Here is a 14452-nt window from a genome sequence, read left to right as displayed (position 1 = left end):
TTATCTTCTGAAATCTTAAGACACTGGTGGAGTCCTTCCTTCATTCCCTGTTTTAGGCCGTGGTGAAATAGCCTGATAGAGATAAAACAGATGATAACCCCTGCCTCATGGGGACCTCGTTCTAGCAGGAGAGGCAGAAGACAAACATATAACCAAGTTAGATGCAATTTGTCAAATTTGTGATAAAGACTACGGAGATTGAGCGCAAGGAAATGTGTTCTTAATAAAGAATGAGAGCCTTCATCTCGTAAATGGTAACTTTGGAATTTTGTTAATTGTTTTCTTTTCATATACTTAGCCTGAGGTAGCAGCTGGCCCTATGAGAATGTCTTTGATCAGCCCACCTCAAGATGGACGCATGGGTAAGTAAAAATTCCTGTATCTCAAAATGATACACCTATTAAAATATATCCCCACAAAAGTAATTTTTAATAAAAGTTATCAGAACATATCCAAGTGAGTGTTGTCAGCATAGGAGACTACATATTTACCAAAATGATGCAGCTATTGAATCCTTTTAGGGAGAACTCTTTTGTAACTACCATTTGGCAAGTTGCAAAGGAAAACTGGTCTTGTTGCATTGTGTCTCTCCTTGCTTTTGAAGAAAATTGTAGTGCTGAGTTTGTTTACCAGCCTCATTCAGCAGCACTGGTTTTGAATCATTGGTCTGTTTCCAAGGGTAGCACCCCATACCCCACACTCCTGTGGTCTTAGCCTCTCTTCCCCAGTCAGTGGGCTGGGTAGAGAGGTGAACCTTTGTGGTCCTGGTTCCTCCCAACACAGGCTCTGCCTCTTGGCTCCCCAGTGCCTTCTTGAAGCACTATGCTTTCCTGCCCGTTCCTTCTCCACTAGTTACATAATGCCTCTTTTCTGCTGCATCTGTTCCTTACTAAACACCCTGCCCACTTCTGAGTTGACATCTCTGAAATTTTAATCTCAATATTGTCATAGAAATTTTTACATTTATAGTAAATTCTTACATATTCCCAACTCTAAGCTTTTTTATTTTCTTTCTCACTGTTGCTTCTTGCATCTAACTTCTCAGATTCATTTTTCTTCTTCCTGAAATTTGTTCTAATCATTACTTCAGAGAAGGTCAGCAGATGGTGAATTTTCTGAGTGACATTTCTCTAAGATTATCTTCATTCACTGAACTTCACACTTCAATGATACTGTAGGTGCGTGTAGAATTCTTAGTTCCAAGTTATTTTCCTTCAGCACTTTGAAGATACTCTTCACCATCCTTTTGGATTTTCACCACTACTGATAAGTCTGACATCAGCTGATTCTTTCATTTGTACGTAATATGTTTTTAATCTCTGGATTCTATTCATTATTAAGTAGAATATTGAAGTCCCCATCTATTATTGTCAAGCTGTCAATTTCTCTCTTCAGTTCTGTCAATTTTTGCTTCATGGATTTTGGGGCTTTGTTGCTATATGGGTAAACATTTATAATTGGTGTATCTTCTTGATGTATTAAATGTTTATTATTATATAATGTCTTTCTTTGTCTCTTGTAACCACTTTTGACTTAAAGTCTATTTCTTATGATAGTAATATAGCCACCTCAGCTCTCTTGGTTACCATTTGAATGGAATATCTTTTTTTCATCCTTTTATTTTCAACCTCTTCATGTCCTTATATCTAAAGTGAGTCTCTTGCCCACAGCATATATATGGATCCTGTTTTTTTTAATCCAATCTGCTGGTCTCTGCCCTTCAATAAAAAAGCCTAATACATTTATGTTTCATGTGATTACTTATAAAGAAGAACTTGCACCTGCCATTTATGTTTTCCGTATGTCCTATCTGTGTTTTGGTCCTCCAGTCCTCCATTACTGCCTTTTTTGTATTTTGTTGGGTTTTTGTAGTGTAACATTTACATTCTCTTCTTTCCTTTTATGTATATTTTTTAGTTATTTTCTTCATGGTTACCTTTGAGATTAAAGTTAGCATCTTAAACCTAAAATCACCTAGTTTGCAGAATACCAACTTAATTACCATAATATACAAATACTCTCCTCTCTACCTCTTTGCCCCACCCCCTTTACATTGTTATTGTTACACATTGTGTGCCCATTAACATAGATTTATAATTATCATTTATTCATTTCCCTTTTAAACCTTTTAGGAGGAGAAAGAGGAGTTACATAAACCTAAAGTGTAATAATACTGGGTTTTTTTGTTATATATATTTTACCTATGTAATTACCTTTCCTGGTGTTTCTCATTTCTTGTATGGCTTCAGGTTACTATGTAGTGTCTTTTTATTTCAGTCTGAAGAACTCCCTTTAACAATTTTTATTGGGCAGGTCTATTGTTGTTAGTTGCTGCCAAGATGACTCCATCTCATGGTGGCCTTAACGTATAACAGAATGAAATGTTGCCCAGTCCTGTGCCATGATTGTTGTTATGTTTGAGTCCATTGGTTTGGCTATTGTTTGAACCCATCTCATTGAAAGTTACCCTTGTTTTCACTGATGACCTGCTTTACCAACTGTCTTAGTCATCTAGTGCTGCTATAACAGAGATACCACAAGTGGGTGGCTTTAACACAAGAAATTTATTGTCTCATAGTTTAGGAGGCTAGAAGTCCAAATTCGGGGTGCCAGCTCTAGGGGAAGGTTCTTATTCCTTGGCCCTTTGGTGATCTGCATGTATCATGGCATCTGTCTTCTCCCATCTCTGCCTGCTTCTCTGTCCTAATCTGTTCCTTTTATATCTCAAAGGCGGTTGGCTTAAAACACACCCTACACTGATAAGGCTTCTATAACATAACAAAACCTAATCTCAGATGAAATTATAACCACAGGTACAGGGCTTAGGATTTACAACATACATCTTTGGGGACATAATTCAATCTGTAACACCAGCCATGATGTCGTTTCCTAGCTATTGATCTTTCCTGATGACAAACTCAAAATAAAGGAGCAAAAGTCTCACCATCCTCTCTTCTAAGGAGCGCTCTAGTTGTATTTCTTCTAAGACTGATTTGTTTTGTTCTTTTGGCAGTTCACAGAATATTCAGTGTTCTTTGCCAGCACCACAGTCTGAATGTATCAGTTCTTTTTTAGCCTTCCTTTTTCATCGTCCAGCTTTTGCACACATGTGAAATGATTAAAAAGATCATGGCTTGGGTCAGGTGCACCTTGATCAGCAAAGTGACATCTTAGCTTTCTAAAACTTTTAAAGGTCTTTTGCAGCAGATTTGCCTGTTGAAATATGTCAGTTTAGTTCTTGAATGCTGCTCCCATGGACATTCATTGTTGATCCAAGTAGAATGAAATCATTGACAACTTAATGTCTTTTTCATTTAGCATGATGATGTTTATCCATGCAGGTGTGAGGATTTTTGTTTTCTTCAATTCAGGCGTAATCTATCCTGAAGGCTGCAGCCTTTGACCATCATCAGTAAACGCTTCAAGTTATCTTCGTTTTCAGCAATCAAGGTTGTGTCATCTGCATATCACAGCCTGTAAATGAGTCTTCCCCCAGTCCTGATGCCACGTTGCACTTCACAGAGCTTCTTGGACTATTTGCTCACCGTACATCTTTTGTCTCTCTGGAAATATCCTAACTTCTCCTTCAGTAACTATCTCGAAGGATAGTTTTGTCAGATACAGAATTCTTGGTTGGCAGTTTTCTTCTTCAGAACTTAAAATATGGCATCCCACTGACTTCTGGCCTCTGGTTTCTGAGGAGAAACCAACTGTTAATTTTATTAAGGATCCCTCGTACATGACAAGTGGCTTCTCTCTTGCTGCTTCAGAATTCTCACTTTGTCTTTGGGTTTTGGCAGTTTGACTATAATGTATCTTAGTGTAGATCTCTTGGAGTTCATCCTAAATATTTTAACTTTATTCATTTTTTTGTGATTTTTCTATTAATTACCTATTTTTGCCCATGGTTCTATATGTATTTGAAGTCCTTATATATGAAGAATATTGACCTTTTACCAAATTTGCTTTTTAATTTTATAAGTTTAACATTTCTGTATCATCAAATCTATTGCTCTTATCCTTTTTCTTTCATACGTCTTTATGCTTAGTTGTTTTTCCATACCTAAATAATTTTCTTTTAGATTTTTAATGCTTTTTTTCCCCAAATCCTTTGGATTTTATAATGAGACATGAGATGGGGGTATGCAACTTGTATTTTTAATAATTTATTTTGAAAATATTTCAAACACAGAAATATTTTAAGAACAGTATGATAAACTCCCATATCCCCTTATTCAAATCTTCCGACTGTTAACATTTCACCAGATTTGCGCCATGTCCATTACCGCTCGTGGTTTCTGAACGACTTGAGAGAATGTTACAGACTTGCTGCCCTAAAAGGCAGGACTTGCTGCCCTAGCACCCCTAAAAAGAGTACGTTTCCTAAAAACAAGGGCACACCTCCACAAAACCGCCCCACAGCCCTCCTGACCAGGAGTCAACATTGATACAGCCCTACCGTCCAGCCTACAGACCCCATTCATATTTCATCAGCTGTAAAACAGTGTCTTTTTTCCTTTCTGGCCCAGGATCCCGTCTCCAGACATCATTACGCTTAGTCACACTGTCTCTTCAGTCTCCTCCAGCCTGGAACAGCTCCTCAATGTGAATGAAATACTCCAATAAAAAGACACAGATTGTCAGACTGGATAGAGAAGAAAGTGTGTCTATAAGAGACAAACTTGAAATTCAAAGATGCAAATAGGTTGAAAGGAAAGTATAGAAAAACTGGTTATTTGTTACCAAGCAAAAAGTAGCCAAAGAGAGCTGGAGTGACTTTTATTTTAACAGACTATATATATTAGTATAAGAAATATTGCTAGAGACAAAGAGGGGCATTTCATGATTTTAAGAAAGGCCAATATATCAGGAAGATAATGTGTACACACCAACAAGACCCCCACTCTAAATAATTGGTAGAGCTAGGGAAATAATTATTAAGAATATAGAAGACATGAGTAACATATTAACCAACTTGACTTAACCGACAAATTTAGAACACTGCACTGAACAACAACAAAATACATTCAAGTGCAAATAGAACATTGTCCACATTAAACCATATGCTAGACCATAAAACAAGTCTCAGTACATTTAAAGGGGTTGAAATCATACAAAGTGTGATTATTGTTGTTAGGTGCCGTCGAGTCGGTTCTGACTCATAGCGACCCTAGGTACAACAGAACAAAGCACTGCCTGGTCCTGCCCCATCCTTATAATTGTTATTATGCTTGAGCTCATTGTTGCGGCCACTGTGTCAATCCACCTTGTTGAGGGTCTTTCTCTTTTCTGCTGACTCTGTACTCTGCCAAGCATGATGTTCTTCTCCAGGGACTGATCCCTCCTGAAAACATGTCCAAAGTATGTAAGACGCAGTCTCGCCATCCTTGCCTCTAAGGAGCATTCTGGCTGCACTTCTTCCAAGACAGATTTGTTCATCCTTTTGGCAGTCCACGGTATATTCAATATTCTTCGCCAGCACCACAATTTAAAGGCGTCAGCTCTTCTTCGGTCTTCCTTATTCATTGTCCAGCTTTCACATGCATATAATGTGATTGGAAATACCATGGCTTGGAAAAGTGTAATTACCCCAATGGAATTACATTAGAAATCAATGATAGAAAAAACATGTGAGAATAAAGCAAATATTTGGAAATTTTCAAAAAATTCTAAATAACCTCTGGGTTGGAGAAAAAAATCACAAGGAATATTAGAAAAGATCTTGAATTGAATGAAAATACAGCATATCAAAATTTGTAGGCTCCAGGTAAAGCAGTGCTTAGAGGAAATTTGACAGCTTTAAATGCTTAGATTAGAAAGAAGATCTAAAATTAATAATCTAAGCTTCCACCTCCAGAATTTAGAAATGGATAGTGAATCAAACCCAAGGAAGGAGAAGAAAATAATAAAGATCAGAATAGAAATCAATGAAATAGAATACAGGAAGACAGTAGAGAAAATCAGTGGACCAAAAGGTTGTTTCTTTGAAAATATTAGCAGAACTGCCAAATGTTAGTGTAATGTAGTACTAGTAGTGGGGTGGCCGAGGCCCCCAGCCACGCGGCAGAGAAGAGAATCAGCGTCAGCAGCCCAGAGCTGGCCCCTGTGTGGTGGTCAGACACAGCCAGACAGCTCAGGTGCAAAGAGATGAGACCCGCACGGGGTGGGCGCAGGAGCCACCTAGTCCTCAAAAGCCTCCTGCCCCACGGGGGCCAATATCGTAACAGTCCGTGGTTCTTGCCAGTCCTGAGAGTCACCACGGTCAGGGAAGCCCACAGCTCGGTCTCCCCACCAGGTAGTTTCCCTGTCCAGGTCCAGAGGTCGTCGTTAGGCTAGCGTGGGACACTTGTCATATCATCCTTTTCAGGTTACCAGGGACAGGGAGGAAGATAACTGAGGGTCAAATTCCCACACAGAAGAGGAGGGGGGTTTGTTAACCCTTTATGTACAGCAATATTCAGAATGGCAGGGGAACTCTGTATATTTTTGCAGTGAGGTGATCATTAGGTAAGTGTGATTTTTTGCGGTTTGTCCTTGGCACTTGGCCGTCCCTCTCTCTGTGCGCTCAGTGCCCTGCCCCAGTTTCCTGGGGTCCTGCTCTCGGAGCACTCTCTAGGTCCATCTTGTCACCAGATTGCTTCCTGGTCTTGGCCGCTTCGCATGCTTATCTCCACAGTCCTTGCCTTGCCTTTCTGAAGGGCAGGGCTGGGTAAGGGGAAAGACCGAGTGGGCAGGAGCTGAAGAAGCTTGGGTTTGCATTCCCTGTCAGCCACTTTCTGCTTTGCGGCCTTGGGAAATTCACTCTCCCGGTCTGATTCAGGTTCTTCTGTTTTAAAATAGGGCCTACCTAGTGCTGACGCGTAAGTAGGTGTCCCTATATGCTTTTCTTCCCTCTTCCCCTACCTTTTTTCTGTTAACAATTTTCTAAAACCTGGGGTCAAAGGATTCAGATATTAAGAAAAAGCCATCTTCAAATTTTCCCTATGGTGTGACTAAAGCAGGTGGAAAGGGGCTATTTACATTTTTAAAAGAAGTTTCTCATTAACTCAGAATATTCCAGCAGACAAAAATTTAGGCACTGTAAAAATCTCACAGGTAGATTTTTGCTCAGGAGTCCAGCCTGGCTGTGCTTCCTCCCTCGCCACCCCCCCCCCCGCCACCCCCCATTGTTCCTGCTGTTCTCACCCTTGAGCCTGAGCTGGAAGCGTTCCTGAGAGTGACTTTTCTTACTGTAGTTCTCATGGTAACAGGATCAAAGACTAACAGTGTAGAGAGAAGTACAGTGCTCCGCATGTTTATGGCACACCTTCTGTATACCAGACGTGCATGGCAGGACCGTGGCTACTAGGCGAAGGAGCAAGGCCCCCCCACTGAGACCCCTGGCTAACGAGAGGTGGAAGCCGTAGCCATGCCCAGAGAGCACCCACATCAGGCAGCAACTCAGCGGAACTAATTGTTTCCGGTCCCCAGATATTATTATCATCAAAGTAGTGATTGATTCAGACGGTTTAAATATTCTCAAAGTGCCAGAGGTGTGTAAAGGTAAAGAGATTACTATTTAAAGCACTTAAATTCCTACCATGTCAGATGTTTCCACAGAGCTGGGAGAAGGTGGTAGTGCATGGCCCATCAGTAGGGACGCTTGAGGCTGTGTCCAGGGTGACTGACAAACGTGATCTGAACGTTGACATGGCTTAACCTATTAATCTCAGGATGGAGACAGAGTAAAAGGTTCACAGAAACACCAGGCTTGTTTAGTCTTCGTCCTTAAAGTATAATGGTCTGTTCATGTGAACAACTTATTTTTTCGCCCCATTCCACCACAGGAAGCGTTTCTCACCGAGGCCCCCAGCACCCTGGACTAACACCAAGTCAAGCGAGCGTGTCAAAAACTCTCAGGTAGACCTCATGTACAACGTTTTAAAAAATATTTGAAAACATAAACAAAACAAAATTTAATCATAATCTGACTTCCTAGAAAGAATTATTGTTAAAACATCAATGTATTTCTTTGTAATCCTATTTTTCTATTTTGGGGAATAATATTTTATATACTATTTTGGGAGGGGATTTTTTAAATAACACATCAAACAGCGTATTGCATTGGGCAAGTCTGCTGCAGAAGAGCTCTCTAAAGTGTTGAAAAGCAAAGATGTCACCTTGAAGACTAAGGTGCAGCTGACTGAAGCCACGGTACTTTCAGTCACCTAATAAGCAAAAGCTGGAGGGTGAATAAAGAAGACCAAAGAAGAGTTGATGCATTTGGATTATGGTGTTGGCAAAGAATATTGAATATACCATGGACTGCCAGAAGAATGAACAGGTCTGCCTTGGAAGAAATACAGCCAGAGTGCTCTCGGAAGAGAGGGTGGTGAGACTTCATCTCACATTCTTTGGGCACCTTATTAGGAGGGATCAGCCCCTAGCGAAGGACATCATGCTTGGTAAAGTAGAAAAAAAATGTAGAAGGTCAGCGAAAAAGAAGAAAACCTTAAAAGAGATAGATTGACACAGTGGCTGCAACAATGGACCCAAACATAGCAACAATTTTAGGTTGGCGCAGGACCGGGCATTGTTTCGTTCTTTTGTACATAGTGTTGCTATGAGTCAGAAGAGACTCAGTGGCACCTAACAACAACAACAACAGTTCTTGTTGTTATACACAGCAGAACACATCAGTTCAATTTCTACATGTACAATTCAGCGACGTAAATTACATTCCTCAAATTGAGCAACATTCTCACTCTCTCTTTCTGAGTTGCTCCTCGCCCACTGACATAAGCTCACTGCCCCCGAAGTTTCCAGTTGAGCTGCTGTTGTCAGTTTCATCCCATGTAGATAGTTCTTAAAAGAGTGCAATGCTCAAGGCAGACATCTTTTACTAGTTAAGCTAAACTATTGTTTGGTTTTAAGACGATTTCAGAATATTTTTGGTTTCAGGATTCAGGTTTAAAGATTATCTCAGGGCAGTATTTGTGGGGGCTTGTATATACTGTTTTATATTTTGTTTCTGAAGCTAAAACATATCAAAAACTGCAAAAACACCTATTTAATGGCTGCCTGATATTTTATTATAGGAATAAGCCAGGTCAGGAAACGCTTTCTCTGAAGGCCTAGATAGCAAATATTTTTGACTTTGCGGGTCATATGGCCACTGTTGCAACTACTCAGTCCTACTGTTGTATTGCAAAAGCAGTCATAGACAATTTATAAATGAATGGGCGTGGCAGTGCACCAATAAAGTTTTATTTACAAAAACAGATAGTGGGCTGAATTTGACCCATGGGCTGTAGTTTGCCGACCCCTGGAGTAGACCATGATTTACTTAACTGTGCTCTTAGACATTTGGGAGCATTCAAGTCTTCTGCTGCGTATTTAAGCACACACTGGGTATGTTTGTCTACAGAGGTTTTCATCTAAGCATTCGAAGGCCAGGGCAGTCTCTAAAAGGCAGACCCACTCCTGTCACCCCCTTACCTGAAGCCCTTTAATGGCTTCCTAACAACTACAGTCAAGTCCACACTTGGTTATATGGTCTAATCCAGCCCAATGGCCTCTCCAGGCTTCTCCTGAGCTCCCCACTTCCACTTACAGTGCTCACAGCTTGCGGAGACCCCACCTACAAGCCAGCATAGCCCAAGGCACCATGCCGTCACACCTGCTCCCTGGGTTCATGAGGTCCCCACTGTACAGCCTGATGAAAGCCTCCCCTGTAACAAAAGCACCAGAGCCCCCTCCTCTGGGAGCCTTTCCTGACACCCTCCTGTACCCTAGAAGGTGTCCTTGGTACACCAACTCTCTGGAGCATCCATGGCCCTTGGCGTGCTGCATTGGTCATGTCCTGTCTCTGCACCCCCAGCACCTCGTTCTCTGTCCTCTGGTAAATGGATGGATGGATAGACAGCACAAGCAGGGTAGGTCTTGGCAAGGAGAAGAATCTGGTTTCGTACGAAGAAGTGGTCTGTCTTAGTTATCTAGCAAAGAAATGTATTCTCTCACAGTTTAGGAGGCTAGAAGTTGGAATTCAGGGTGCCAGCTCCAGGGGAATGTTTTCTCTCTCTGTCAGCTCTGGGAGAAGGCCCTTTTCATCAGTCTTCCCCTGGGTCTAGGAGTTTCTCAGCACAGGGACCCTGGGCTCAAAGGATGTGCTCTGCTCCTGGCTTTTCTGCTTGGTGGTAATGAGGCCCCGCTCCTTTCTGCTCACTTCTCTCTTTTATATCTCAAAAGAGATTGACTCAGGATGCAAACAAATCCTACAGATTGTGTCCTGCCCCATTAATATAACTGGCTCTGATCCTGCCTCATGAACATCATAGAAGTTAGGATTTACAGCACATAGGATAATTACATCAGATCACAAAATGGAGGACAACCACACAATACTGGGAATCATGGCCTAGCCAAGTTGAAACAGATGTTTGGGGGACACAGTTCAATCCATAACATGGTTCAAGTAGAGAGATCTAGCGGACAAGTGAAAACACAGCCCCAGGTGATGCTGGGAAGCTGGTCTGCGTGGACACACTAACGCGGGATTCACGTCCCTGGATGGCATGGTCGGAACATGAGGCTGGATAAGCTTGCCACGGAAGTACACAGAGCCCTCAGCTGTGCTCAGATGGAGCCTCGGAGAACCTCAGCATTTAAGCACTGAACCAATCTGCAGAACAGTACAAAGGAGGACCCAGCAGGGAGAGTGGACCACATTGTGAGAAGGTTCTAGAATTTCTGGATGTGTCAGAGAGGCTAGGCACCAGATGAAATGGTGGCCACAAGCAACTCAGCCTTGGTGAGCTGTGAGGGCACAACGCAGGTTTTGGGGGCTCACGAAACACGGAAGTCCGTAGAGATGCTGATCCCCTACTAGACCTCCACTCAGCTTTGTCTCCCCAGCTTCAAATTTCTATGAGGAAAGTAACCATCATCAACACGGACCATTGAAAAAGGGATAGGTTGTAACTAACTATTGACTTACTGGTGTCTGCATAGAGGAGGACTTTCATGGGAGGGTCTGTCGGTGACGGGAGCCCGGGCAGGGGTGTTGCATGTGTGGATGTTGCCCCGTGTGGCACCTCAGCCCTGACACGGCATGCCACCCTGTTTGTCCTGGGTATTCAGAGCATGTCTGAAAGGAAAGAACCGACAATGGTCTTTAAAAAGAGTCACTGCTTGAATTTTCATGTTGCCAAGGAAACTGGAAGCGTTAATGATTTTTATGTGTCCTGCATTTATTACCAGGATCCCACCACTACAAATCCCCTACAAGGGACCATCACAAACACCACCACCACAGTTACAAGGTAGAGCTGCAAGAAGGGACACCCCCAGCCTCCGAGGCCCCCAGGCTGTGTCCTCCTTCCAGCCCCAAGCGAGGCGGCCGCCTATCAGCATCGCGGGCCTCCTGCAGAGGCAGCACTCAGGTGAGTTTGGTAGGCACTTTGTAACGTGAAGCCTTTTCCTTGGAAAAGCACACGTTTAAGAGAAATTCATTAAAGAAACATGCAACAAAGCTAGACACAAAACTTTGAACGTTCTTAAGAACTGTGTTTCTGAGCATTTCCTTAATAGGTCAGAAATTCAGCAATATTCATGTTGCATTCACTGTGGATTTTTCAATTATGACTTTAAAACAGCACTCATTAATACTTTTCGAGAAAAGTGATTGCTGTGACATGTGAACTTAAAAATTATGTACCCAAACTAATTAGCTCTATTTCACCAATGTATTTTCTTATTTGACATTTGCATTCTCATTTTCTTCAACAGTGTAAAATTATGATGCTATTTCAAAGACAAAGTGAACATTTTTTTCTCATGACTCTAACTCTAACTCAAGATGCTTCCTCTAGGGTCTGCTCACCTCGGGGGATTCACACAAGAACGATGAAGACGTTTCCGCCGTCCATATCTGTAAATCTACAGAGTCCTCAGCCGACCCAGCATGTGTATGTTAGACAGGAAATGTAATTATATGGTTTCTTTCCTGATAAAATAATGAAATAAGGAATATAATTGAATAAAGTACTTTTTTTATTATCTGAGGGTAGCATGTATGTGATATATTTGAAACTTCGCTCTTCTTAGTACCTTAGAAGTTCTTTAAAATATTGATGTTGGAGCAGAATTACCACCCACTTATTGGCCCACTGCCTCAGCAAGCTTTTCTGAATGCAGCTCTTTGGGGAGCCCAGTTAGCTCTGCGGGCGGGTCAGGAAACAACGAGATTGGCACACAAGCATTACACAGGCGCAGCCAAGCAGGCCAGAGCAACTCCCCTCAGTCCTGTGCTCTCTTTCACTCATCATACAGCTCTGCTGCACATTCCTCCTGAATGACTGTTAGCCCGTGTTCAGTGGGACCGTACTTTTCCTCCAGAGATGAACCGTGCACCTGGGATTAGCACTGGGTAAACCTCGCCTGAGGGCAGCCTCTTCTCTCTGTGGGGCTGAGGGAGCCTCCCAGAGGACGTGAGACCTTCACACTCGGCTCTGGGTGTCCTGAGCGGACAGAGACCTGCGGCATTCTCCCCGCCACCCAGAGGCCACGTCTCACCCACTGGTCAGGCCCACACCTGGTTGGAAAAGAGGCTTATGGGGCTGATGACAATCTTTTATGTAGCATTTGCCTAAAATTTGTCAAAGAACTTTATAAGCATTGTCTCACCTGTATCGAGCAGCTTCCTGTTCCACAGACATTAGGACGAAATTAAGAGTTATCAAATCTCCCATTATGATATAAACGTTTCGTTCCCTCTGAGCATTATATAAGGTATATATGATTGCTTCATACATTAAAATGTAGACTAAATGTAGACAATAAATTTAATGTTTAAAATAATTTCTACCTCAAACTCCAATTTTCTTGGTTTAAATCGAAATGCACGCTTGTTGTTAGGTGCCTTCAAGTCAGTTCCAACTCATAGTGACCCTGTGTACAACAGAACAAAACACTGCCTGGTCCTGCACCATCCTCACAGTCATTGTTATGCTTCAGCCCATTGTTGCAGCCATGGTGTCATTCCATCTTCTTTAGAGTCTTCCTCTCTCTCACTGACCATCCACTTTACCAAGCATGGTGTTCTCCAGGGACTGGTCCTTCCTGATAACATGTCCAACGTATGTCAGAGTCTAGCCAGCCTTGCTTCTAATGAGCATTCTGGCTGTACTTCTTCCAAGACAGATTTGTTCGTTCTTTTGGTAGTTCACGGTATATTCAGTATTCTTTGCCAACGCCTTAATCCAAAGGCATCAATTCTTCTTCAGTCTTCCATATTCATTGTCCAGCCTTTGCGTGCATAAGAGGTGACTGAAAATACAATGGCTTGGGTCAGGCGCACCTTAGTCCGTAAAGCGACATCTTTGCTTTTCAACACTAGATTTGCCCAGTGCAATGCATCTTTTGATTTCTTGACTAATACTTCCATGGGTGTTGATTGTGGATCCAAGTAAAATGAAGTCCTTGACAACTTCAGTCTTATCATGATGTTGCATGTTGGTCCAGTGGTGAGGATTTTTGTTTTCTTTCTGTTGAGGTGTAATCCATACTGAAGGCTGTGGTCTTTGATCTTTGATCTTCATCAGTAAGTGCTTCAAGTCCTCTTCACTTACAACAAGCAAGGTTGTGTCATCTGCATAACGCAGGTTGTTAATGAGTCTTCCTCCAATCCTGATGCTGTGTTCATTTTCACATAGTTCAGTTTCTCAGATTCTTTTCTCAGCATACAGATTGAATAGGTGGTGAAAGGATACAGCCCTGACACACACTTTCTTGACTTTAAACCCCGCAGTATCCCCTTGTTCTATTCCAACGACTGCCTCTTGGTCCGTGTACTGTTGTAACCTGTTACTTCCTTAATAAACCTCATAATCATGATGATGGCCTGTGAGTTCTGTGTGGCCACAGCAGTGAATTACTGAACCCAACAGAGTAGAGAGTGCTGTGGAGGGACTACTGGTGTCAGAACTGGTCAGAAGTTGAAGAGGGGAGATGTGTCTGACCTCTGACTCATGGGAGTCAGCTTTGGGTGCATCGTGGTGATGATTCGCATTTTCCTCCCTGAAGTTAGGTGAGTAGGTCTGATGCTACTTCTACCACATTACAGGACCCAAACATCGTGGCTCAACTCAGCCCACTGAAGCCCCATCCTCTGGGTCCTGGATGTGCCTGGGGACTTCAGAAAGTGAGGTATGGGGAGGCATTGGCCAGAAAGATAAGGTGATACTTGAAGACTTGGGCAAGAGGGAGGACTTTGTTTCCTTTTTAGCATGGATGATGTCTGAGCCAATTCAAGGCCTGCCTGTAAGGAACTGGCGGGGAGGTGGGTGGGGATCAGATGACAGACCTGAGAAGAAGCTGGGCTCAGAGCTGATGTGGTACAATGTCGGATGGTGATAAATAGTACAAGGGGGAAGAGGAAAAAGACGGAACAGGAGGAGGGAGGAGGATTTGGGCC

At 42.4% G+C, this 14452-nt stretch overlaps 1 protein-coding gene across 1 annotated transcript in view; it reads left to right on the top strand.

Annotated features, from left to right (window-relative positions):
- RNF212 (ring finger protein 212) overlaps positions 1-14452 on the top strand; it is a 90867-nt gene that overhangs the window by 38538 nt on the left and 37877 nt on the right. Inside the window, exons 9-11 of the mRNA XM_049885317.1 lie at positions 299-362; positions 7827-7899; positions 11239-11420. Of these exons, the coding sequence (XP_049741274.1) occupies positions 299-362; positions 7827-7899; positions 11239-11420 (319 nt within the window). The remainder of the gene's footprint in view (positions 1-298; positions 363-7826; positions 7900-11238; positions 11421-14452) is intronic.

This window comes from Elephas maximus, chromosome 5 (genome assembly GCF_024166365.1).
Source record: "Elephas maximus indicus isolate mEleMax1 chromosome 5, mEleMax1 primary haplotype, whole genome shotgun sequence".
NCBI lineage: Eukaryota > Metazoa > Chordata > Mammalia > Proboscidea > Elephantidae > Elephas > Elephas maximus.
Note: the sequence above shows the minus strand (reverse complement) of the source record. Positions and strands in the feature narration are given on the sequence as shown.